Below are 25,704 nucleotides of genomic sequence, written 5' to 3'. Positions count from 1 at the left end.
GAAGGACATCGGGGGCTTGGGTTTCAAGATATCATTGCCTTTAACAAAGCAATGTTAGGCAAGCAAGTCAAAGCCAGAATTCTCGGTGGAGCAAATTATTAAAAGGAATGTACTTCCCAAACGTGTCTTTTTCACACGTCGAAAGAGAACCAAGATCATCCTGGGGATGGCAAAACATCCCTTATGGTAGAGAACCCATCTCAAGTTCAGTGAGATGGTCCATTTGAAATTTGCGAAAATGTCAACATAAGAGAGGACTACTGGCTTTAGAGGGATCTTATTGATGGTCCAGCAAACAAATATGACCCCAAGAAGCTAAGTGGGATGAACCAATGCGTAGACTTAACTTTGATGAGGAGCTTGTTGAGGAGATTCTTTCCATCCCACTCCGTCGTATCCGCGAAAAGGACAAGTTAGTCTGGACGGAGAAGCAATCTGGACTCTTCACTGTTAAAAGTGCATACAATGCACTCAGGAATAAAGAGCCTCAGTCTACCACTAACCAAGCTCGACCGCCTTCCAACCACCTCGCAGACTATGGAATAGAATCTGGAGAGCGCATATCCCTCCAAACAGTGTGCGCGCGCATGCATGGATGTATGGCTTGAGGAGTAGATTGAGAGCCACACTCACTTACCTACCTTCAAACTGACAGCAACAATGCTCAGGTGTATCTAGAAAGCGAGAAACGACTTGGTATTGAGAGGAAAAAGACCATGCACAACAACCCTAATCCACAAAGCAGAAGCTATCATGAATAGCTACGACAAATGGAACAACAAACATCCTAGCTTTACCAAGATAGATGCAAGCTTACCTCTCAATTGGTCCCCTCCGACAATTTCATATCTAAAACTCAACGTGGACGCCTCCATCGGCAACAACAATATTCAAACTAAACAAGCCCTCCAAAAAATCAATTGGTTTCATTCAAATATCTGTCCCTATGCATATTGCACAACATGCATGGTGGTTTTCTTTACGTTAATTAATTTCGTTGAAAAACGACATTTCAATTAGATTAATAAGTTATTCATTATGTTGACCGATTGTGATTATCAAACCCAAAAAAAAAAATTAAAGAATGGATCATCGATTTGTTTCTTATTTGAAGAGCTCTAGTCTATCTCTTGGACAACCAGCTTAGTCAATTGAATGGCTAGCAGAGCCTAAGTCTTTCTAGGAATATGTTCTGAAAAACAGAATGCAGGATTTAATACCTAGATTGACCCGACTCGACCACCGGTTCATCAATGAGAAGTGAGAATTGGATCGGTTGCATGCCTTCAAACCGGTCCGGCGATGCAGTAGGCCTCGTCCATGAGTGGTCCTGACCGAGGCTGTTGGGTTTAAGGTGTTAGTCTGAAGCCAAACGGGTCCTAGACTTGGGCCTTTCGGGAGATGGGCTTTTCAGCTAAGTAACCAGCCCACGTTCATCTAGTGGGCAGGGTTTTAAAATGAAGTTGAGACGGAGATTCCCCAATGGAAATGGGGAAATAATCACGTTGAGCATATCATACGTACTAAATTGAATCTCGATCATCAAATGGCCGGGTCTTGCTCAGTTTTACTGGATTTGACGGTGTAGATTCATTGTAGTACATGTAGTAAGTTCAGTTGGATAATTTCTCTGAAAGGTGAGCGAATTTTGCAATACTCCAATATCATACTCTAGGAAACAAAAGTAACTAAAGTTCACGAAACTATGGATATCAGTAATTTGATACTTCGGTTAGTTCGAGTTGGTTTAGAACAAAACTTATCGATTTTGTAACAAAACTGAACTAAGACCCTATTTGATTAAGCATTTGCAATGCTGCATTTTCCGAAATGAAAATAGACTTGTTTTCCTTCTAATTTTATCCTCGCTCTACTTTCATTATCGCAAAAATTTCCTTGAAAATTCTAACCGTTCTGGCGAAGCCCTCAACACCGGCGAGCCGCCACCGGCGAGCCGCCACCGGCGAGCCGCCACCAGCCTCACTTGAGTTCGCACGACCTTATGCGAGGTGCGGGTCGCGCAACCCTAGGACAATGGTTGCTTGGGTTGTACAAATTGATGCGATGAGGCCTATGTTGGCCTAGTTGCGCGATCCAAGTCTCGCTTGAGGTGGGCGACCTTAGGCGGGGGCTGGCGGCGATAGATTTGGCCTCGCCGATCGTCGATCCTTAGCCGATTTCATTCTTTGAAACGAAAATAAATGCAAAAGGGCTTTGTAAAGTTCAATCTTTTCAAACACCATTTAATCAAAGTTGTATCCTAATGTGTTTTTAATTTATACTTTACCAAATACTACTTGTATTTTGAAAAATTACTTTAGTTCAAAAGTATTTGCGTTTTCCTAAAGAAATTCCCCCAAAGCCGAACCAAACGGACCTTAACTAATTGGTTTTGAGTTGATATGGTTCCTCACCTTCTTTTTTGTAAGACAAGGAAGCCAACTAAGGTAAATAACCCTGAGCATTTGAAGCATCCATTAATCTCATCGACTCGATATGAGCTAAAAGCGGAGCGAGGGTCATCCCCACATGGAATTGTTTGTACTTATAAACGGCCGAGAGAATGGAACTTACATCGCACGACCAATCCACACGTACAAGTACAGGCCAGGTTGATATTGCATTTTTCGCGAATTGAAACAGTTCGATTTGGTATCTAAATCTCATTTATGCTCAGTAATTTATTCTGCGAAAAATACACAAGAACATCCCCAATTTCAACCCATCCTTCATTTTCCATCCATCGAAAAACAAAATACATTCTACATCTTGGTGCAAAGTTTTGTATATATATATGTTTGTCCTTTGGTATTGCCGTAAGAAAGCTAAAGAAACCAAACACTAACAGTCCCACGACGGCAACCGTCGTAAAAACCAAGTGCGACCCGCCAATCTCACTTTCGGTTTAAGACAAGTAAAGTCGGTTTCTTAATTGGAAGTTGGAGCAGATCAGATGTCATCGGACAACCCAGAAAAGCGAAAAAGGCGACCGGTCGTAACTGAAAAGGGAAGGTCACTGTCTAAATCCCACTTTAACTTTGGAAAATCACGAAGAAACCACTCCATCTCCACGGCTCACGGTTTCGCTACCCCTTTACTTCAACGCTCCACCTTTTTGCTTACGCTGGAAGTAGTAAACACCCAAGCAAAGGATTCATCATCGTTCCAAGGTACGGAGAGCACCAATGACAAAATTGCTCGGTTCACACCGAAATAAACTTCGCGCGGTTGACTCCGTAATATCGGGTCGGCACGATAGTCGGCACCACTCGCAACGTGACTTTCTTTCTCGTCGTCTTAATAATGTAGCCAGGACTGCGAGTGGAATTCGATCGAGCTTGAATCGGAGGTCAAATGGAAAGACACAGGATTGGGAATCTGTTCGGCTTCCGATATCGACCGATGATGCGATGTGGCTATATTGTTTGTTCATTGTCTGCCTTAGTGGTGGATCAAAAGGACAAAATGCTCGATTGATATGGTGATTAAGTATCAACAAGAGAACCTTCAGTAAAGCAGGACAGAACAATATTTTTGAAACATGGAACTGCAAGGTAAAATCTCTCGAAGGGATTCATCATTGTTCCACGGTATGGAGAGTACGAATAACTAACTTGCCCGGCTCACACCGGCTTAAACATCGAGCGGTTGACTCGGTAATATCGTGCTCGGTGTCACTCGAAGCGTGACATTCTTTTTCCTCGTTTTAATAACACAAATTTGATCAATCTTTAATCAGAAGTCAAATGGAAAGGTAGGGGATTGGGGATCTGAATGCGATGGGACTATTGTTTGTTCATTTCGTGCTTTATTGGATGAAACTACAAGATAGGATAAAATTATACGATATCCTGACTTTTATTCAGGTGACCAAACATAGTCTTAGTTTATGATATTCGCCGATGCGTTTTGTATCATGTATATTAACTTTTAATAGCTTACTAATGAAGCTTTTCTTGTTTAGGATGAATCTGATGACAACGGTTTCCTAAGGAGCTACCTAAACACACTGACAAATCATCATCGCGTACAAGAAATCCAAACAACAAAAATCAAATAAACAATTTAAAAGAAGGATAAAATAGGAAAATAATTTACAATTTGACTCAAATTCTCAAACCCCACCAACACCAACGTGTTGCTGAATCTGATCACCTCCAGTTCTTCAAATGCAGACTCGGAATGCACTTCCATCAGACACGTTAACAAAGACAATTCCTAGTGTTGTTCTTGAAGCGAGCGAAACTGAGACAGGCTCTCCATTCTTTTGGTCACCTCGGCCATGGAGGGCCTCTGATCAGGACTCTGTTCGGTGCAGTCGATCCCAATCTGCAACATCCGTATCATGTCCTCCTCCACATTCTGGTACCTCAGCAGCTCGGCGTCGAAAACCTCGGCTGCCGAATCCTGCTCGACGGCCCCGCTGACCCACCTCGGGAGGTCCAACCCCTCCTCGGCCAGCAGCGACGTCGAGGGGGCCTTCCCCGTGACGAGCTCCAATATCAGCACGCCGAAGCTGTACACGTCGGCCTCCTGGGACACGATTCGGATGTCTATCACTTCAGGGGCGCGGTACCCGTGGAACCAGCTGGGGGAGATGGCGGGGCCGGCGAGGCGGGCGAGGCCGTAGTCGGAGACGCGGGGCTCGTACAACTTGGTCAGGAGGACGTTCGACGACTTTATGTTCCCATGGGAGGCCTCGGGACCCCGCGAGTGGATGTACGCGACCGCTTCCGCTGCCCTGAGTGCGATGCGGCACCTCGTGTCCCAACTAAGCGGTGTCCACCCGGCGCCGTTATCGCCTATAATCGAGAAAATCGTCACAGAATTATTCGGTGTCGACGAGAAAAACAATGCACTAAACTCTCTGATTAACAATCCAACGTAAGCAGACAAAGCTTAAGGTCAGTTTTTACCGTGCAACAGAGCAGACAAGCTTCCCGTGGGCATGTACTCATAAACCAGAAGCTTCTCATCTCTGCTATAGTAGTAAGCCACCAGAGGTACCAAGTTCGGGTGATTCATTGATCCGATTTCCCTAATTTTTTCCACGAACTCGGTTTCGGAATCGCTCACGTCCTTCAGCCTCTTCACGGCCATGGCGTTTCCGGTCCCCAGCGAAGCCTTATAGGATGTCCCGAAAGTCCCCTTCCCCAGAACTTCAGCTGAAGCCTTCAACAGGTCTTCCAAGTCAAACAAATTCTCTTGTTGCTTCCTTATGAACACCAGACTGTTAAACCCGCTAGGATCCCTAGTTTTCCCGATGGCGCGGATGCCGAATTTGGGTTGCTTCGGAGCTTCAATATTTTTCGAATGACTGTGCTTCTTCTTGGCACTCCTCATGCAACATATCAAGAAAACGATCGCTAGGACCAGCAACAACATTAGCGAGGAAGCGACCGCGATGCTCGCAATCGCTCTGCCGGACAACTTATTATCTCTCGTCACTGCTGTTGCATTGCAAGGGCTCAAGGGCTTCCCGCAGAGCGAGTTCCCCTCAAAAGCGCTCTCAGGCATGCCTGAGAATGGGGTCGGAATCACCCCGCTTAGATGATTGAACGACATGTTGAGCTGATCAAGCCTCAAACTCAACTCAGGAATCGACCCGGTAAAGTTGTTCTGTTCTAAATACAGAGCGCTCAGCCCGGAGAGGCTATTGAACCGCGGCGAGATCACACCGTCGAACTCATTCGCAGCTAGATTCAAGCGAATCAGGCTCTGCATAGAGAACAAGAAGTCTGGCAACTGGCCAGAGAATTTGTTGCCCTGCAAGTAGAGGTTGCGAAGAGAGAAGAGGCCAGCGAGGTCAGGAGGGAGTGAGCCGCTCAGCGAGTTGTACCGGAGAGAGAGGGTCTGGAGTCCAGTGAGGTTGCCGAAGACGCCGGATGGCAGTTCACCACGCAGGCCCATCCCGGGCAACCGTAGCTCGATGACTCGGCCGAGGGCGCATTTGACCCCTTCCCAGGAGCAGGGGGAGGCAGAGAGGTTCCAGAGGAGGGGGCGGCCATGGAGGGCAGAGCGGAGGGCGACCAGAGCTGCTCTGTCGGAGGCGAGGTCAGAATTGGCAGGGGAAGAGAAGAGGCAGAGCAAGAGGAGGACGAGGAGCGGCATGGACAGGGCGGCGGGGATGCTCTGTTTGGGGGGGTACGGAGGTTTCATGGCGAGGGAGGACTCGGGATCGACAAATCTGCCAAGTTGGATTCCGGGGCTCTTGGAATCAACGCAGCTGGCAAGAATTTTATTGAGTTTCCGGTGAGAAACATTAGTGCGGTAGCTGCGAAGTATGTGAGTTTGATGTGAATTGGTGGGAGATGGAGGAGTGAGTTGAAGAGAAGGATGATTTTAATTTTGATGTTGCAGGCTTTTCTGCAAGTTCGGTGGAGGAGGAATGGCACAGTAATTGCACCGGACAGAGAAGAAGAAAAGGCGAGGAGTTTGATTTCGTCCATACTTACGTGGATCCTAAATTTAGCAGAAGCATGTACATGGTGCCCAGACTCGCTCAAAAGAGTAGGTCTAGATAATCATATTCGAACTTTATTTCATCGTACAGCGGATTGGCAAGAAGAAAAAGGAGAAAAAGATAAATTCTCGAAAACAGTGTCGAAATCCTATTCATATTTTAAAAGTGTGAAGATTTTTGCGATTTGCTTCAGCAGTCGACAAAGATGATACAAAGGTCTACTCCAAGGGCTTCTAAGACCCTCAAGAATCACCATCCTCGTATCGTGTCGTATCATGCAAGCAATTTTCTAGAGTGCCTGCGGGGCCGGGCGTGTCGTCCCTCCAGGATTTTGTATCTCTATCTCGTTGGGCACCTGATTAAGGAACCTTGAGAAGAGGGAAGTTTCCAAGGTGGGGCCCGTCAACTAACCCATATGATGCAAAAGAATGGATGGCGGGGTTGACTTTCTTCGGTTTAGGGGTAGTGAGGTAGTGTTGACTTTGACCTTTCCACTCCACTAACAAAACAACTCCGCCATCACTTAAAATGAACAGGTTTACCTTTAATTCAACCATTTACCAAGAAAGACGACACCTTTTATTGAATTAGGAAAGAGGCAACTGCTTCTTTAAATCCCGTGATAATATCCAAAAAGCGAGAATACTCGAATTCATAGCACGATTTTTTTTTTTCAAGAAGGACAAGTGGGTGTGGGGTGATTTATTGTAGAGCGTGACAGGTTACGGACTGAAAATCAGAAATCTGCCATTTTATAGTCGGTTCTCTTAGGAACCAGGCTGGAGCCAAACCGGCCAATGCCAAGCACTGTAACTATGGTTTTCGAAAAATATATTACATAAATAATCTGTGACACAATTTTTAATGCATTGATGAAATTTTTAGGCTATCCAGATTCGAAGCCCATTTTTAATATAATCATTCATTTTCTAAACAGAAGTTTAAATGTTGTGTATATATTATATATTTTTCGCAATGAATCTATCCGATCCTCGTATAATTTGGAATTGGTCGGGTAGGACCGGTTCAATACGATCGTGGAATCGAATCTCCCAGTGCTCACCCCCTAAGTTGCTGCAAATCTAGTCGACCGTTGTCAAAAGCACCTGCCTAGTGCCTAGAAGAGCAACATTACTTTTCAATTCAAAACCTCCACGTGCCCACAAAAAAAAAAAGGGGGGGGGGGACAAGATCCGAAACCAAACGTAGTGGTGCCCAACAACAGGAAGAATTATGGTGGCACTGACAACCAGAGGAAATGCTTCATGTTATCAGAAAGCATCACTTCACTACATATATTCTTTTTTTTTTCCCTTTTCATTTTCTCATTTTGTTTCATACATGATGCTCTCTATATTTTTTACGAGGAGGAACTTGAATATTCGATCTCGCTTTTGGGACTTTCAAGGGGAAAAATTTTAAAAAGGGCTTGAAGTCCTTTTGTTTTTTCAAATAAGGACTCCAAGTAAACTCTATTTCAAATAAAGGTCTAAAGTGATATAGTATGTTTTAATTAAGGGCCTGAAGTGGCCATAGTGTTTTAAAAAAAGGGTCTGGCCTAAATGACATTTTTGTCATTTTATATTTTTATATTTTTGTTCATTTTCCTCTATTTTTTTTCATTTTTTTGATTTAAAAAAAAAACCACACAGCGGGGAGGGGTCGCCGGCCCACCGCCGATGGGCGGTTAGTGAGGGCGGCGAAGGCCGGTGAGGTCACTAGCCAAAGGCAGGGGTCACCGAGAGAGGGTCGGGCCCTCTCTCGGATTAGTGCGGAATCGACGGCCCCCGCCCGGACCAAGGGTCGTGGGTCGTCGCTTGGGACTAGGCGGGGGTCGCCCGAGCGACAGAACGGCCTTAGGGCAGTAGTGGGTCGCGATTGAGAAGGCCGAGGGTGGCGTCGAGTCCCGTAGAGGGCAAGCGCGGGGTCCTCTGGTGGCGCGACGGCTCAAGGCACGAGATCGGGTGTAGATCCGAGTTTCTCGGGCTCGGATCCGGTGGCGACGGGAGGGCGGGCCGACGATCGAACAAACGGCCGATGGCGCGAGGTGGAGTCGGTAGTCAAGTGGGTGGTTGGTGGCGGTGAGCAAAGAAGGAGATAGGGGTCGGACCTCATCGAGCTCGTGGGTTCGTGGGTCTCTCGGCGTCAGGTGCAAGGGCTCGAAACAGTGGCAACAGCGACGAGAGGCTTGGACCGAAGGTTGAGCGGCGCGGCTACGGGTGGGGCGAGGTGGACAGCTGGCCGGCATCCGAAGATGGAGGGGGTGGTCATGAGCAACGGAAGGAAAAAGAAGAAGAAGAAAGAAAAGAGAGTGGGGGAGGGTCTGGTCGCATCGGGAAAGAGAGAGTGAGTGAAGAGAAAAAAAAAAGTGTAAAACAGATAAAAAAAAGAAAAAAAATCATATAAGTAAAAAAGACGAAAATGCCCTTGAAATCATGCCGTTTTTTTTTAAAGATTTTATGGCTACTTCAGGCCCTTATTTGAAATAATATTCACTTCAGGCCCTTTTTTGAGAAAATGAGGGCACTTCATGCCCTTATTTGAAACAGAGTTCACTTAGGGTTTTTATTTGAGAAAACAAAAGCACTTCAAGCCCTTTTTTGAATTTTTCCCGACTTTCAAGACTACGCTCCCTCCCCTCGAAAAAGAAAAGAAAAGAAAAAAAAAAGTAAGGTGGGTCCGATTTCGTATGCGTACTCATACTCATAACAATATCTAACATGACCAATTTCGTACGCGTACACAATCATCACAATTAGGCTTGCAAAAAATTATTATAACGGGGTTGAGAATTTCTCAATATCATTTTCATTTGGATTAATACCATAAAAAATCTCAAATTGATATACTGTCATAACTTTATCAAAAAATTACTTTTTTAACCACCAAAAATATCAAATTGATGCACATGTAATAAATTTACTCTAAACTAATTTTTTGATCACGAAAAACTCAAACCGGTAAATACTTGACAAATCCCAAATCGGTACCGCATGTTACTTTCCATTAAATTTTCCTATCAAATTACTGAGTTAGATGACACATGACAAATTGACAGTGTACCCATTCGAGGTTTTTACCCTTCGTTTGTCATAAGAATACTGATTTGGGGTTTTTCGTGATGTACCGATTTGGGATTTGTCATAGGTGTGGCGGTTTGGAGCATTAACCCAATTTTACATAAGCTAACGAATGATAAATTTGATACATACATATCATATTGAGGTTTTCGGTGGCCAAAAAAGTAGGTTGGGGTAAATTTGTTTGCAAAAAAAAATGTAGCAGTTTGGAGTTTTTTTAGGTCAAAAAATTAGTTTGAGATAAATTTGTCGTAGATATATCAGTTTGGAATTTTTTAGGATAAAAAAATTAGTTTGGGATAAATTTGTCATATGTGTACCACTTTGAGGTTTTTGTAGTAAAAAAATCAATTTGAGTGTAAATTTGTCATAGAATGTATTGATTTAAGATTTTTCGCGATATTAACCCTTTTAATTTCTCACAAAGTGAAGAAGAAGAAGCACTCATATGAAAAAGTTAAGTAAAATCGAGCAAAGCGTAAGATTGAAATTGTCGCATTTAATCGATCACAACATCTTCACGCGCACAACAAATCGAAGCTTTGCCTTATTTTGATTCCTTTCAAATGAATTGTTTGATCAAATGCATCTCCGTTTTCATTCCTCAAGACTTCTCGGACATGAATAGAATCAAACACGATGGTCGGGGGATCTTGCCCAAATTTCTCTCAACCTCGTTATTTACCTGCGCAAGGCAAAAGAAAACATCAACCAACTGCAGTCTTTTTATAGAGTTATTCAAACGCACGAATTCCTGTCATTGGTGTTCTTTTCTGTAGATGCTTGGTTTACCTCCTCCCTGAAACACCTTCCTCATGAAAGTCAGGAAGATGATGAGCAGAGCAACTCCACCCAGCAGACCCACGATGATCGCGAACGTCTTCGTACCTCTGTCCCTCGATTTCCCTGCGTTTGCGAGAACGGAATTTGTATCGATAACATGGTCTAAATTACTCGAGTCGATCGGCCATCGTCTGTTTCCTGATGGACTGTCGCGGTACTTTCTCTTTTTGGGGCAAACTAAACAAGATCGTCGTCAAAGAAGTCGATCCTTTTGCAGCAACTCACACCATGTGTTAGACTCATCAACAGGTAGGTCGGGTCGAGTTTGAGTCGGATCATAAATGATCCGATCCAAATAGACTCGTCTATTGTAATGCAAATCTAGTAACATATACCAAATTCGACTCATACCCGATCCGTATCATATTCGTAAATTACTTTCATATTTAATTAAATATAGAAAAACTCATAATCAAATTGAGTTGAGAGTGCGGAGTGAGTAAGCGCGAGAGAAAATAGAGAGAGAGTCATAGAAATGGGTTAGGTAAGTCTAAGTAAATTGGAAACCCATTCATGATCCATTTACAAACCATGTAACACTCGTATTATGTTTGAATTCATTTACGACTCATTTATTGAATATAACTACTCAAATATAACAACTCAACCCATCGTATATGGGTTAATAAATGAGTTTATGACCCGTTTCAATAGGTCTATGTTATGTTGACGTTATAGTGTCTAACTGCTTGTGTCTTTGCTCTTTGGTTGGGCATTCAAATTACCACGCATGTTTAAGAATTGCGATGGAAAAAACAGATTTGGTTGGTTAGTGATGCTGTATCTGTCCATTGCATAACGCTACACCAGTGAACGCACTGGCGAAGTATGGAGCTTTTAGGTCAAGAAGAAAATAGAGAAGTGATCACTCACCTCCATCATTCGCCTTGGAGAACAACTGTGCCCCGTTGGTTGAGTACCTAGCATAGCACTTGGCCAGGAATATGTCACCGTACACCCCCGTGCCGCACTCGCCTTTCAGCCGCCGGATCGCCTCCGCGACGCAATCCTGGCACTGCCCCGCGCTCAGATCCCCAACGCACTGGGTAATGCCCACGACTTTCCCCGACCCGCCCACACGGTAAGGGCCGCCGGCGCTCGCGAGGCTCGCCAGGACCACGTCCCTCCGGCCCATCAAGTCCGCGTCGTACCCGTCGGAGGGCCCGCACCTCTTCAGCACCTCGGTCTTGTCCTCCACCCCGAGGAAGGTGTCGTTGTCGTACTTGGCATAGCACCCCTGGAGCTGCACCACGCCTCCGCACGTGTGGGAGCAGACGGACCCGAGCCGGCTCACTGCGTGGGCCACGCATGCGGCGCACTCAGGCATGGAGAGGTCGCCCCGGCACTGGAAGAGCCCGTAGACGACGTCCTGCGGGCTCGAGGCCACGACCGTGAACTTGTTGTAGGCCGAGTAGGTGGCTGAGTTGACGAGCGAGGTGAGGAGAGAGTTGACGTTCCACTCGTAGGGCGAGCCGGGGGCGTATTTCAGCTGAGAGCAGCCTCCATAGAGGAATGAATCGGTGTAGGAATGTGAAGGATCGATGAAGAGGATCAGGATGGTGATGATCAAGAGGGAGACGAGCTTTGTTGTTCTAGACATGGCTGCGCATCTAGAGAGGGAAAGGGTCACTGGCCTTCCTAAATCTTCATCATGTGCATGAATGTGATGCATATGCAAATGCAGGTTCTGGGCTCAAATAAGATGGAGGATACTCTCAAGGGAAGACAGCTTTTGCTTTGTGGGGATTAGTATATGTTTACTTTGAATGTGTTAAAAGTTGCGAGAAAGACAGAATCCTAGTTGGATCTCTTTAGTTGATTCCCTTTGCTGATCATTGATTAATTTAATCACTTGGGTAATAGAGGGTCACAGGGAGTGATGTGAGGTGAAAAAGGACTACTATTGAAGAGATAAATGAAGGATAGCACAAACTGGCTACTTATATGAGAAGCATGCAGGAGACACTAAGGCTCGTTTTTACTAAATGATGTGACAGGCTCGAGTCGGGGTACTTAAAATGAAAATCGATAATCGACGGCTTTCACGAAGGAAACGTTCGATATTTTTTCTCTTCAGAGCAGAAGACAGAAAGCGTTTCCTTTTTCTCCGTGCATGATTGAGCTGATGATATGGCGAGCACGATCAAAAGGGGACGAGCCCATAATTAAATTGCATGCCTTTGCTTTGCTTTGCATGAACTTCGTCGGGAAGTTTTCTCGTTCCCAAGTCGATCACAAGCATTTGTGCTCTCCATGTGTCAAACCATTTCTCTATCAAAAAGGGATTTGTCTTGTGCGTACGCTCACATACACACATATATATAGACCCGGCTAATGGGTCTCTTTTTCGATTTGGAGTGGTTGATTTAGATAACCATCGGGGGCTTTTTTTTTTTTTTTTTTGTGATGAGCGTAAGAGCAAAAAATGATCGCTTGAATCACTAATCAATGAATCAAAGAAAGATATTATCATCGTTCATGAAATTATTCAGATATATTGTTATAGAAAGTAAAAACATTTTTTCATTGGCTAATTATTTCAAGCGATATAAGCTACCATTTTTATTAAAAATGTTTTTCGAATCGTTCGCTTTTCCGTGAAAATAAACGGAACTAAAGGATTGTTGGGCAAAGAAGATGGTCGTGGCAAAAGAGGAAAGAGAAACGAATGGACGGAAAAATATTTCCGCCGTCCACCAAATTGTCTAGACATATATCGTTGCCGGTAAAGAGAACGTTTTTTATTGGCAAATTATTTCAAGCGATACAGGTGATCATTTTTCAAAAAAATATGATTTTATCCTTCATTTCCCTGCGAAACAAATGGAAGCAAATGATTAATACGCAAAGAAAATGGTCGAGGCAAAAGAGGAAAATAGGCCGAACCGGCGCGGCCCATTTGTTACTTGACGGGCTGCAATGATGCTCCAAAAAACATATTTAGTAGGGCTTTGGGCCTGATCCACAGGGCCCATCTTCCTCTGCATCGAGGACGGTACAAGCCACTGGCCAATGGGTCGACTTTTCTATTAACTCACTATGTTTTACTTTTCATAAACGTTAGTGTTTTATGAAATAGTTGGGTACTTTAATAAAAGTCGGTACGCTATTAGAAAAGTTGGTAATTTGGAACCCGTCACATAAATGCGGTCGGTGACTCACATAATATTCGACTTCATTAGAAAGAAAAGTTAGTAAATAGCCCAGAAAAAAAGTCGATAATTGATTAGAGAAGCGAGTAACCTCAACGGTTGGAAAACTTAGTAATTCGAATTAGTCAACAGAATGACGGTAAGTGACTCGAGTAAGATTTGTTGATAACTTCATCGAGAAAAAAAGCTTTGATACATAACTTGAATAACTTTCATAATATCGTGTTTGCCTAGTAGAGAGGTAATTGCGAATTAAATTGTTAGAATGTTTGGCAACTCAATATCAATCAGATAAAAATTGGTGAATGGCTTTTATAGACTAAAAGTAGTTGAAGACCGCATTGGCAAAAAGTTGGAAAGTTACAATTGTAGAGTTGGCATTTTAATAGGAAAGTTGGTAACTAAGTGACGAAAAGTTAGTAACTAATTGATCCGAAAAAGGGTGGCTCAAGGTAGACTCGATGACATAAAACTAGTTGGTAATTTTGTCGAAGAAAAGTTAGCGAATTTCTCAAATTAAGAATGGTAGATTTAACAAGTTGGTAAGTGACATTGATAAAGTTAGTAGTAATTTATCTAAACGGTTCACTAATTTGTAAATAGTCAAATCAATTATTTTATGGTGGCCTTTTTTAACAAACTATGACGATCCAGATCCTGGCAAAGGGCGCATGAGGAGGGATGGTAGGTAGGGGTGTCAGTGGTTCAGTTCAGTTTGGTTTTTTAGAAAACCGAACTGAACCGAACCATTAAGAAATTTGCTCGAACTGAACCAAAACTTGTTCTGAACTGAACCAAAACTTGTTCTGAACTGAACCAAACTAAACTGAAAAACTCAGTTCGGTTCGGTTTAGTGTAGTTCAGTTTTCAGTTCGACTTTCTCATTTTTATTTTTATATTTTTCCCTTTTTCTTCTTTTCTTTTCTTTTCTTTTGTTTGAGATCTCCACTGCTTTTGTGCGTTGGTTCGATTTCTCCAAGAAAAAAATGGTAATGATGGTTAAGAAGAAAGCCAGCCTTCCCTTCGTCAGCGACCACGAGCCCAACCTCAATGCTTCATTCTGCCATTGCCACTGGAGTCGCGGCCCCACATTTCTCTAGCTTGGCCGTCTCCTCCGCCCGGTGCCTCACTTCCAGATCTGTCGCCAAGGGACTGGATTTGGTCGGAACTCATCCATGGCTGAAGCTGGTCTCTTCTTCCACCACTCAACAGAATATACATGGATTGAAAGACCGGGTTTTTCCGAATCGTGTGGAAGATGAGAAAGCGGCGAGAGAAATCATCCACTACTCCAATGAGAGAGAACATGATGGAAATGGGAGAGAGAAACTATCCACTGCTGATGAGAGAGAGCATGAAGATGAAAAGGGGGAGAGGGAAGAAAAGGAAAGAAGCCGTACACTGCTCTGATGAGAGAGAAGAAGAAAAGGAGGGGGGGAGGGGAAGTACGCAAAAAAGGGGAGAGAGATAGCGAAGACAGAGGGAGAGAGAGATTAAAGCAGAAAAAGTAGGGGAGAGAGAGAGCACAAAGACAGAGGAAGAGAGAGAATAAAGTAGAAAAAGGGGAGAGAGAGTGCACAGTGAGAGAGGAGAGCGAGCACGCACAAAGGAAGAGAAACCGTGATCTGAATCGAATTGATCTGAATCGAATTGACTTGTGAAACTATCCAATTTTTTTACTATTAATCGAACCGAAATTGAACTGAACTGGAAATATATGAAATTTCGTTTCGGTTCAGTTCAGTTTAGGTTTTGGTTCAATTTTCAGTTTAGTTTTGACACCCTAATGGTAGGAGAGGTAGCGCCTCTAGCCTGGACATGCGTGGGGCAAGGCCAAGCACATGTCTCTTGTCGCACATCGCCGAAGATGGAGTCCTAGGCTAGTTGATAAATGTTTGGGGTCCTCTACTTTGTGTAACTCGTTTTAAAGTCATGAGAGCGAGTGGGTCCAAAGCGAACAATATTACACCGTGGTAGCCCTATGTCCTTACACGAACAATATTTGAAAGTCTCCAAATGTTGCTAGTGATTACCAACACAGAATTTTTGTTCTTTCATTTAGGCCTTACTATTAGATTTATCCTCCTCCGACGAATTCGAGATATCCTCTAAAAACTTTTGCGGGCGAAAATTCAGAGCACTAATGTTGAGGAGAACTTGTTGATCTTCAGAAGATAATGACGGCGTTCATCACTTCAAATGGCTCTGTACTTCTGAATTCCCAATTCCGGCCATAGCTTGTTATCCAGTCCATTTTAGTTTTTTTACCATAACATGAAGACAGAACCGAGAGTTACGCGGCAGCACGGCCGGGAAAATGCCGGAACACCGACCCCTCGTCGCTGGCCAAGTAATTCTCGCTTCGGACTTGTTATGGCAAGTCATAAGTATTGGAATTTGGAAAGTGTGGTGCGGAAGAGGAGCAGAGCTGATGGAGTCCAGTTGATCCTGTTACTTTCTGGGGATCCATCAGCAGATGTTCATAATCTCTCCTGCAGTTAGCTTTGGGTAACGGACTCGGAGAGCTGGCCAGACACTTTTGGCACATAGCATTTCACAGCAATATTCAGTTTGCTCGTTGCGCTGTTTGTCTCCTTCACATTCTTCAGAGCTTTCAATTCGCGATGTTTGTGAGGACATAAGAGGATCGAAAAGGACCGAAAGAGATGGTTGACCCATGGTCGGCCTGGCTCTTGCTTGATTCCCCGGCGAGATTGAGCCATGCGACACGCTCCCACGCCAACTTTACTCAGGCCATTTGCTTTCAACGTACTTCACCAAATCTCTAATCCTAGCAAAGTCCTAATCCTTACTGCATATTCTTACGTATATATTGTAAATGAAAAGACAAAAGAGAATTCTTGCACCAGCATTTCACCAAATCTCTAATCCTAGCAAAGTCCTAATCCTTACTGCATATTCTTACGTATATATTGTAAATGAAAAGACAAAAGAGAATTCTTGCACCAGCATTTCACTAGCATAGAGAGGAGACTGAGTGATTTTGTACTCTTGAAGAAGAAAAGCGACGGCATACCATCACTTACAACTTTACTGGCCAGAGAGATTTTTGCTGATCCTATTACCATGAGAAACAATGCTATACATTTGCTTTGAAAACATGGATGGACTGGTTCCTGAATCTCTAATAGCTCCTACCGCCTGCCCTTAGTATCTAAATGATACAACTTCATAACCTCCCCTAATCCTCTCCCCAAAACCGCTCGGGATCGAAAAGTCGCGCCTCACCTCTTTTCCTCCATTCAGTGATCACTGCAATTCTATATACAGAGTCCGATTGAGCAACGTCATAGCGAGGGAAGATCTCCTCCTTCCTTGGAGGCGAGACGGCTCACTAGAACATCCAGGGCTTCCTTCATCCACCCATGCTGACATACCTCTCTAGCTTCTCTCACATTCATCTGCATCAACCATTCATCCATCCATCGTCAGATTCGCTATATAATCTAGTTTTCCATTTAGTCAGTAGCACAGAAAGTAAAAGCTTTCGGGCACAAGCTCTTACCCAGTATCTTCGTCGGACGTTCTTCTCCGGCCAGATCTCCAGCTGCTCGTCCACGAGCAACGGGAACATGTATCCCTCATAAACCGCGTCCTGGCTCTTGCTTTTGAAACTCCATTTGCCTAGTTGCCTCTGAAACACAAGGAAACGAGCAGCGGTTCAGTGTTAATAGTCTGACCGCATCTTCTCGGAGGAGCGAACGAAGTTGTGGACTTTACTCTTTCATCTCAGGCGTGATCGTGAACAAAAGATGTACGCATCTAACACTCAGTTGACTTCCAAAAAACTCGACCTATTCAGATTTCCTATTCATACTCCTCGGGTATAGAATGATAAATCCATAAATTTTGAACTAAAGAAAAGAAAGGGTCTTCACTTCTAGAGGTCAACGCTCAAGTGCCTATATCCATGTCCTGTAAGATTTCAGACCATCTTGTTTTTGCACAAATCAACTTCTATTCTTGGAAAAAAAAATTTGCATTGCAAGACTGTGTATGAACTCACTCACCTCAATAGTACCTCGGACGCCAGCTTCCTCCACGGTCTCCCGCAAAGCTGCGGCGTTCATGGATTCATCCATTTCCCAACCTCCCTGAGACGAACAACGAACGGACGAAAAGCACGGTGAGATTAACAGTTAATCGCTAATTCAACCTATCAAAACCACACCAGTCAAAATGAGTTAAATCTTTTACCTTGGGAAACAACAGACCTTTCCCTTTCTGGGAACTTATGACGAGCACCTCCACTTCTTCTCCTGTCTCGTCCACCAAAGAACCCTTTTCTCTGCTTTTGAATCTGTACGGAATGCACCTGCAAATAGTTCGGCACAAAACCGAAACCAAGAACGAGTCGTTCAGTACACTCGGTGGCTTAAAATACAATTTCCTAGTATCATTCTCAATTGGTTGTCGATCTATTGGTCGATTCGCATGACAGTATGGATATAAACCTCGCCTTTCTCCTAGTAGCCTCAGACATCAATTTCAGGATTCTGGCTCGCATCGAATCAGAAGCAATCTTCACACAAATAATCAGAGAGAGAGAGAGAGAGAGAATACGAACCCGACGACTTGGCGAGAGCCATGCTTGCTGTACCGCTGCAAGTGCCGCCCGGTGCGAGACACCAGAGTGGGAGTGACCATGTTCTCTTGGGACACCAAAGCGGCCATGTCTACCAGTTTCCGACCACACCCTTCTCCAAGATTTTCAATGCGATAACCCGGCGCAAATCCAAAATAACAGAGCATGCACGTCCTTGGAAAGTTTCGCCTTTTAGCTTTGGAAACGATGAGCGAGAAGATGAGGCCGAGCTCACACCCCGTTTAATAGCGACGACGGTGATGAAGAAGAAGACCTTGGGGAGGATCTAGAAAAGTGAGCCCGGTCTTTTGTCGGGGGTGTGGGGCCGTCGTTGGTTTTGGGTTTTTGTCTGGGCTTGGGGGCAATAAAGTAATTTGGGTTGTGGGTGGGCCCGGTGGGGGACCACTTTGGGATATGTGTGTGGGATTTGCGATGGGAAGAGGTCGGTCGAAGACGACGTGTCGCTGACGCGTCACGTGACATGTCGTGTTCGGTCCGTCCAGTGAAAAAAAAGCCAATTGCTCCCACTGTGGAACGGCAGTGTTTTTGACGTGGATCAAACTTAAGCCTAAAAAGATTCCTCCTCTTCCTATTTCGAAAGAAAGAGAATCGTTGCGCAAACATACCCCATAAATTCATTCAGGAGAAAATTATTTAAAAAAATTAATTATTTTTGCGATTTTCGATGTTCGGACCACAGAAAATTATGGACGACGACTTTCATGGATCGAAAACGGCAAAACTTAAATCGAGGAAAACAAACTCCACTCCCAATTAATAAAAATAAATCATTTTTCATAAATCATCAAACAAACGAAAACTAATCATCTTTCTTTTTCTTGAGGAGTATTTTTTTGTCTTATCGCGAAATATTCGGTCAACCAAACGCATCCTCAGTAAAACTCGTTCTTCCGGTGAGATACTCATGTAATTGCACCGAAACATGAAATTTCAATCTGTCAAACTCGGACTCTTTATATATACCTTAGAGAGAGGTCTTTGAATCGTGCATCGTGCATGCTTTGCCATTCGGTCAAAGCGTCACGATCCTTGAAATTAGTCCGTACGATAAATAACCAGCAAATGGGTTGCAGGGTCAACTTCCCTCCAGGTATAGTCGCCGTCGGAAAGGGCAAAGCCCGATTACGACCGGTGAATCTTGGATAGCTTCCAACTCGAACTCAGTATTATATCTAGGATTGATCGCCGCCGGCACCACCGGAGCAACAAGCACCTTCTCGGACGTCCGGAAGTTTAACAGGATCATCCGAAGACTGCATATATAATCTTACTCCGCAGTGATCCGACGGATGAATTAAGTATTATGGGCCGACAGAACTGTCCTAAGCAAACTTAGGAAAAAAGCCACCTCCATCAACGGTAATGATGTGGAATTCTCTTGCACGAAGCAACCGACCCAGATTTTCAAACACCGAAAGCGACGGGACCCACCAAAGCCGAGAAAGCGACACGTACGACTTTGCTTTTTGGGGCGCCGCTCTTGCGCTCAATGATTGTGTGAGGGGATTGCGTTTTCTAGAACCAGCAATGTGACCATCGTGGGGATGACCGCGTTGGAGCCCAAGTAGTAACCAAGATGGGATTCCGGGGCCTCTCGTGCAGCACGTATCCTTTCTTATATTTATCCATTTAATTTAATATTATGTTCTTAAAATGTGTTCATCGAAAATCGTAAAATTTATCATAAGTGCAATCAAATCATAAATTTTATCAAATTAATGTAATAGAGTTCTTCCTTTAACATCGTCCAACTTAGCTAACGAAAAATATTGACGTTGTTATTTTTAATATTTTCTCTCTCCTACTTAGCAATACATTGGCTAAAATGACGTTGTTTTGATTCAAATATGATTTTTAATATATATTGTTTATTAAAATTTAATTAAAGAATAAGCTAAAAATACAAAAAAAAAAAAGGGAAGAAGAAGAAGAAGAAGCAACAGCAGCAGAAAGCCCTTGCTGCCGTCCACCGCCGTGGTGGGGAAATTGTCGGTGAGTGTCATCAGCCCCCCTCATCGCAGGCGAGAGGGCGTGCTCGTCACGGATGTGCTGAGGTGCTTCTTCTTCTTCATCATCATCATTTTTAATTTTAGCTTGCTTTTTAATTAAATTTAAATAAAATATATTAAAAGATATATTTAGATAAAAACAACGTCATTTTAGCCACGTCAGAGAGAGAAATTATTTAAAAAGCCACATCAACATTTTTATTAGTCAAATTGGATGAAGTTAATGGAAGGACTCAATTGCACCAATTGACAAGTTTTATGACTTAATTGTATTTCTTGCAAGTTTTACGACTCAATTATACTTTCATGATAAGTTTTAGGTATTCTAGTAAACATATCATATTTTCTTTTTTGTTACATGCGAAACATAACAAAATATCTACCTATAATCCCACACCAAATATATATGCATCTATACATTAATATCATTCACTCTATTGATACACATCCTAAAGAAAAGTACAATACATTTTGGTTTTGTTTGTTTACCGAAAAATAAATAATTTAGAAAATATTTTCTTAAAATTGATAAGCTGGTATCTCCTTTGCTTGTCTTCTCTCATGATCTAGAGTTACATTTAGATTTGGGTACTCCTTTTATTCCGATCTGAAAATAGATTTGAAATTTATAAGTTGGGGACGCCAAACTTAGGCGTGTACTGCATTTTGGCAAAGTCATAGCAATTGGAGAAGGAAATCTTGACATGTGTTCATCACTATGTTGATGTAAGACTTGGCAATCGGCCGCTGACTATACTTTGATATTATGACGGATCCGTCTTTGTGATCAAATAAGGGAGCCTTTGCAGGCTATACCAAACTGATTTATCTTTCGGATTTACTTTATTTATTTGATTTTCATTTTTATCTTGAATTTATGTACATAGCTTTTAAGTGAAATGGAAATTTTTCTTTTGACCAAAACAAAAATCTTTTACTTTCTTACATGATATAAAATGAAAATAAACGGACAATGCGACATACAAATTTTTCACCCAAACACAAGTCGATGGGATAATGTTTCATGATGCGCAAATAACACATGGTAAGCTCACCGGTATACACAGAGACGAGTATTTAGCCTTACTCATCTCGAGCCAACTCATGGGGATGGAATCATAAACTCATCTAGCCGTGCCTCGGCCCATCCATCACGGGTCTCCTCTACATAATCGAAAATAATTACATCACTATATACCCCCGTGAAGATGATCGTTTTATAATCGGCTCCTCAAGCCACATCAGGCTACACAAATATTTGTATTTAAGGAATTCGATGCAACCGACCCGGATCTTCAACTAACGAAAGAGACTTGACCACCGAAACTAAGAACTTTTACTGCTACTGCGCTCAATGATTGTGTAAGGATTATGTTTACAATGTGGATGATCGTGTTTGATCCCAAGTATGAATGAGGGCATCACGGTTCTAGACTAATAAAGAGGAAATCGTTTATGCAATGAACTTGTTGCTTAAGGAAACTGTTAGGATTATGCGCACCAACACAACAAAATAGAGAGTAAAAATGAGAAAGAAAAACTGAGACATAAGGTTTATCTTGATCCACTTTTAAATTAAAGTTACATCCAATAGAAGATTTTATTATAATTAGCATCTCACACTTTTACAAGAGAAAGAAATTATATATATAATAATAATTGTTCACGAGTTCAAACTCAAATTACAAATAAAATAGGAGTGCAAATCATAAAGGAAGCGGGACCTTCCTTCCGGATCCCGTACTCTTAATGGGAAGTATGAATCATACCTCAATCGTATTAAAGATGCAATTATTCGAGATTCGCTAATTGCCACAAAAAATTCGCATATAATTTTTTTTTAAATAATTGATGTTGACTTCCTTGTCAATTAAAATAAAAATTTTTTGGGTAAGTAGTCATTGTCGTATCCAGATCGGCCTAATATTGGAGGTCAGAATGTGTGGTGGGATAGTCTTTTCCGATATGGCGACAATTGCGGCTTTTTACTTTTCCTTTTTTAATATCCACCGAAATGGTAACCACGTAACATGTGACTTTATGGCGTCGTTGTCCTTCCACACACACAAAAAAAAAAAAAAAAAAAGATATGTCCGAGGCTTAATCGCTTATAAAATCATAATTATAGGTCAAATTTCAATTTAATCCCGATTTTTTTTATCACAAACTTTCACAGCAATCCCGAATCTGCCCCTGCGTCCAGCAATCGCCAGTATCAATATCGAGGCCTGTTAGAGTAATGAACTCACGAAATACTCTCACCTTTATATGGAATAAACGCAGCCTCCCGATATCGATAATTCTAAAGAAATAAGTGGTGACTTTTTAACGCGTGGTAAATTTAGGTCAAATTGGAGATTTATGATTTTTTTTAAATAAAAAAGGGATAGAGACCGAATTGAGGTTTAAATCTGGGATTAAGATTTTTTTTTAGAGAATTAGGCTCGTTTTCGGATGTCAACTCTCCTTCCGTATTTAATTATTTGTTGCTTTTTCCCAAGCTGACGTGCCTTTTCCTTTTTCCCTTTTATATTATTTTCTCTTGCTTTATCTGCAACTTAACTTTATTATAAGCTTTTTACTTAGTCCCAGTGATGGAACCATTTTATTTGGCAGTTAGCATAACATAAAATCGACGTGTCTACACAGTTTTTTTATCGTTCAAGTCGGAATTTTTTTGAAGTTGTCCACACATACAAATATTGATACAAACATCCGCACATGACTTGTTCATAGTGCTTAAATAGTATTTGACATTTTGGCAGGACCTTTTAGGGCACGTATGACAACACTTCTGAAGTAAAATTTCTGCTCCAAAAGTGTTTTCGGAGTAGAAATCCGTTTAGTTACGCGACTTTATTTTTCTACTTTTAGAACATTATTTTTACTCAAAAAATAGTTTTGAAGTCACTTGAACAAGTAATATATATACTAGTATAACAAATCGACTTCCGCTCAGAAGCGGAAGTTGATTTCTAAAGCAGAAGTGTTGACATGCGCGCCCTAAGGCTTCTACGGGCAAGCCCTATATAATACGAGTTTATTTTCTTTAGTTGTTTCAAATCTAAGGACTGTCCGAACAATGGAAATGTAAGATCAATTTTTCATTTAAGGAGGAGGGGAGGGTAAGGAAAAAAAAATTATGAACGTGTGTGAAAATTGGAATAAATCTTAATGTTCTTTATGGGAAGGAGAGGATAGAAATTCGAAATCTCCCCATTTTTCTATAACACATTCGTCTCAAAAGGGGAGAGTTTTTTAGAGTGTCCAATATAGTATGAGGTTTACCGGCTAAGCTTTGGACGTGATAGGGGATAAAAAATTCATATTCCCTTAGACTTTACTTTAATCAGGCGTGCGAGTGGGATCCACAGTCCACTGTCCTCTAATCTTGAATAATTTAGCCAATATAAACTAATTCACATTACTTTATTTCACTAAAGTTTTGATTGTATATATATAGGGAGAAAGTAATGACAAAGTTCGATCACATAAAGTAACGAGAAAGTTCGGTCACATTGATAATATTATCATGTTTGGCCACGTCGAAAGTTTGGTGCGTTGTTTTCATGCCTAGTATGGAATGGGCTGACCAGTTTTATTTTTATGAGAAGTATTAGATGATGTATGCACGGCATAGTTTGACCTAATTAGGGTGAAAATTTGTCGATCATGATTATCAAGAATGACGCACGAGAGACTGAAGATAATTCGGATAAAATCACGAGGCGGGGAGACAGTTACCCAATCGATTTTAAACCTATTGTATGGATATCGCTTGAGTCCTAAACTTTATAGTCTTGCCAATATAATCCAAAACATTTACTAAAAAATTCCATTATAGTCCTTCCGGCAAATTGCCACCGGGAATTGCTCTTGCTGCTACGATTATCGATGTACCACACAGGGCAGCCGACGATGACTAGATGCCACGTCATCAATTTGCTTGAAGGATCACATTGAAATATCACGCAAAAGCTCGGGATCATATTTGCAAAATTGAAAAAGTTGGGGACCGAATTAATATCCACACGATAGATTGAAGATAGAACTTGTAATTTTCCCAAGAGGCGGGCTATTGACTAATTCGATACATAATTCTCCCCGCCACCAAATGTAAAATGCGATAATATTCGGGCGACTGACTGGGTCACTAATTCTCGTGTCACTTGATTGATTTATGAAATTTGGGGGAGACAAGATGATAACCGTGGAAAAATCAACATGAGTGTCCTTCGTTACGAATACTCCAATCCTTTCCAGAGGAGACAAAAACCAATGGATTCGGCATCTAATCTGCCTAGTGGAATTGGAAAAAAAAAAAAAAAAAACTATGGTCTTTTGTCGCATGCTGACGGAAACGTTGGCAAACCGGGTGCGTGAGTCACGAGCTTGTCATCGACCAGAAACAATTAAAAGAAGAAGACTTACGAGCTTGTCGGCTGAGATGTCGGCTGATCCTGCTCCAATCGTCTTACAGAAGACCAGAACGAACTTCCTTAAATTTCCAAGCCGGTGATGACGAGTTGGTTCGGTGTTCAATCCGTGGGGTAAGAAAGTGTGCCGACCGACTTCAAATCGAATGACGAGGGAGGGAGGGAGATGAAATAAATTTCGCAAGACGAAGGTGTCGATATCCAAGTTAGTTGAGTGTGGGGGTTTCAACTCGCAATTTCCAATCGACTTCCACCTGTTAATTCCTAACTGGGAGACTCTGAAAAATATCCGTAGCGCCTCAAATGGCCGTCGCCACAACTTTTATAGCTAAGCGATTGATGTGGATAGAAGATGGATATGGAGGAGATTTGGAAAAGAAAAAGGCAGTGGTGGAATCCACAGTAGTCGTCCTATATAGCATCTTTTCTTTAGCTACTCGGAAGCAGAATGTGAGAAACATGTTTTTTTTTTTTTTTTTCCCTCTTCGAGGTTTTGTAAGCATCCTAACGGTGCTCATGCTATCAACGATCTTGATGTTTGGACTAGGCTTCATTGGTCCTTTGAAACATATGTTGCTCCTCAACTCAAGGGCGCTGTTCAATTCACCACGCCAAACATCATAGTTCTTTTCATTTAGTTTCTCATAATGATAATGCTCTTCATAGCAACTGTAACATTATAAATGCATTGTGATACCAGCCCAAAATGAGCCACTCCCTCTCTCTCATCGATAGACCTGATCAATGAGGGGGCCGGCGAGAGAGCCTCCTACTAGGCTTAAAAACCCCTGTCCCGACCCACCCACGACTAAGTAAACTACAACGTTTTGCTACACAAAATAGACCAGATCTGAGCAGGCCTAATTGAATGGCCAGGCCTAAAAAGCACGTCTTTATAGACTGGGCAAGCAGACGAAGAGGTTGACGATTTCAGCACAAGCAGATGAAAACGTTGGGCGATTCTGCTTGGGAGAATAAAGCACATACGTAGGACAAAAGAGTACGAGAGTGACCGTAAGTGGTCCTCCGAAGACCAAGAAGGCGTCATATCCGTTTGGAATACTTCCTTATTGTGTAGACGGGGTCCATATATG

The 25,704-nt window shown here is 42.4% G+C and overlaps 3 protein-coding genes and 1 long non-coding RNA gene across 4 annotated transcripts; 1 reads left to right on the top strand and 3 right to left on the bottom strand.

Annotated features, from left to right (window-relative positions):
• The first annotated feature begins 3,432 nt into the window (after window positions 1–3,432).
• On the top strand, window positions 3,433–15,716 carry LOC125313844. The gene is made up of 3 exons (XR_007197516.1): window positions 3,433–3,444; window positions 6,510–6,514; window positions 15,601–15,716. It is a non-coding gene; the product is annotated as an uncharacterized LOC125313844 (long non-coding RNA).
• Window positions 4,182–6,459, bottom strand: LOC115734223 (probable inactive receptor kinase At5g16590). Its single transcript, XM_030664872.2, has 2 exons — window positions 4,917–6,459; window positions 4,182–4,802 (listed from the first exon to the last, which is right to left on the bottom strand). The coding sequence occupies exons 1-2, from the start codon at window positions 6,157–6,159 to the stop codon at window positions 4,219–4,221; spliced, it is 1,827 nt and encodes a 608-aa protein (XP_030520732.1). The 5' UTR covers window positions 6,160–6,459; the 3' UTR covers window positions 4,182–4,218.
• On the bottom strand, window positions 9,994–12,197 carry LOC115734226 (plasmodesmata-located protein 7). Its single transcript, XM_030664886.2, has 3 exons — window positions 11,260–12,197; window positions 10,336–10,449; window positions 9,994–10,228 (listed from the first exon to the last, which is right to left on the bottom strand). Exons 1-3 carry the CDS (start codon window positions 12,056–12,058, stop codon window positions 10,221–10,223), a joined length of 921 nt encoding a protein of 306 aa, XP_030520746.1. The 5' UTR covers window positions 12,059–12,197; the 3' UTR covers window positions 9,994–10,220.
• An 834-nt stretch (window positions 15,717–16,550) lies between the features above and the next one.
• Window positions 16,551–18,393, bottom strand: LOC115734232 (nudix hydrolase 18, mitochondrial-like). Its single transcript, XM_030664899.2, has 5 exons — window positions 18,127–18,393; window positions 17,757–17,874; window positions 17,570–17,653; window positions 17,065–17,193; window positions 16,551–16,960 (listed from the first exon to the last, which is right to left on the bottom strand). The coding sequence occupies exons 1-5, from the start codon at window positions 18,309–18,311 to the stop codon at window positions 16,847–16,849; spliced, it is 630 nt and encodes a 209-aa protein (XP_030520759.2). The 5' UTR covers window positions 18,312–18,393; the 3' UTR covers window positions 16,551–16,846.
• Between the last annotated feature and the right edge of the window lie 7,311 nt (window positions 18,394–25,704).

This window comes from Rhodamnia argentea, chromosome 2, assembly GCF_020921035.1.
Source record: "Rhodamnia argentea isolate NSW1041297 chromosome 2, ASM2092103v1, whole genome shotgun sequence".
Lineage (NCBI taxonomy): Eukaryota > Viridiplantae > Streptophyta > Magnoliopsida > Myrtales > Myrtaceae > Rhodamnia > Rhodamnia argentea.
Note: the sequence above shows the minus strand (reverse complement) of the source record. Positions and strands in the feature narration are given on the sequence as shown.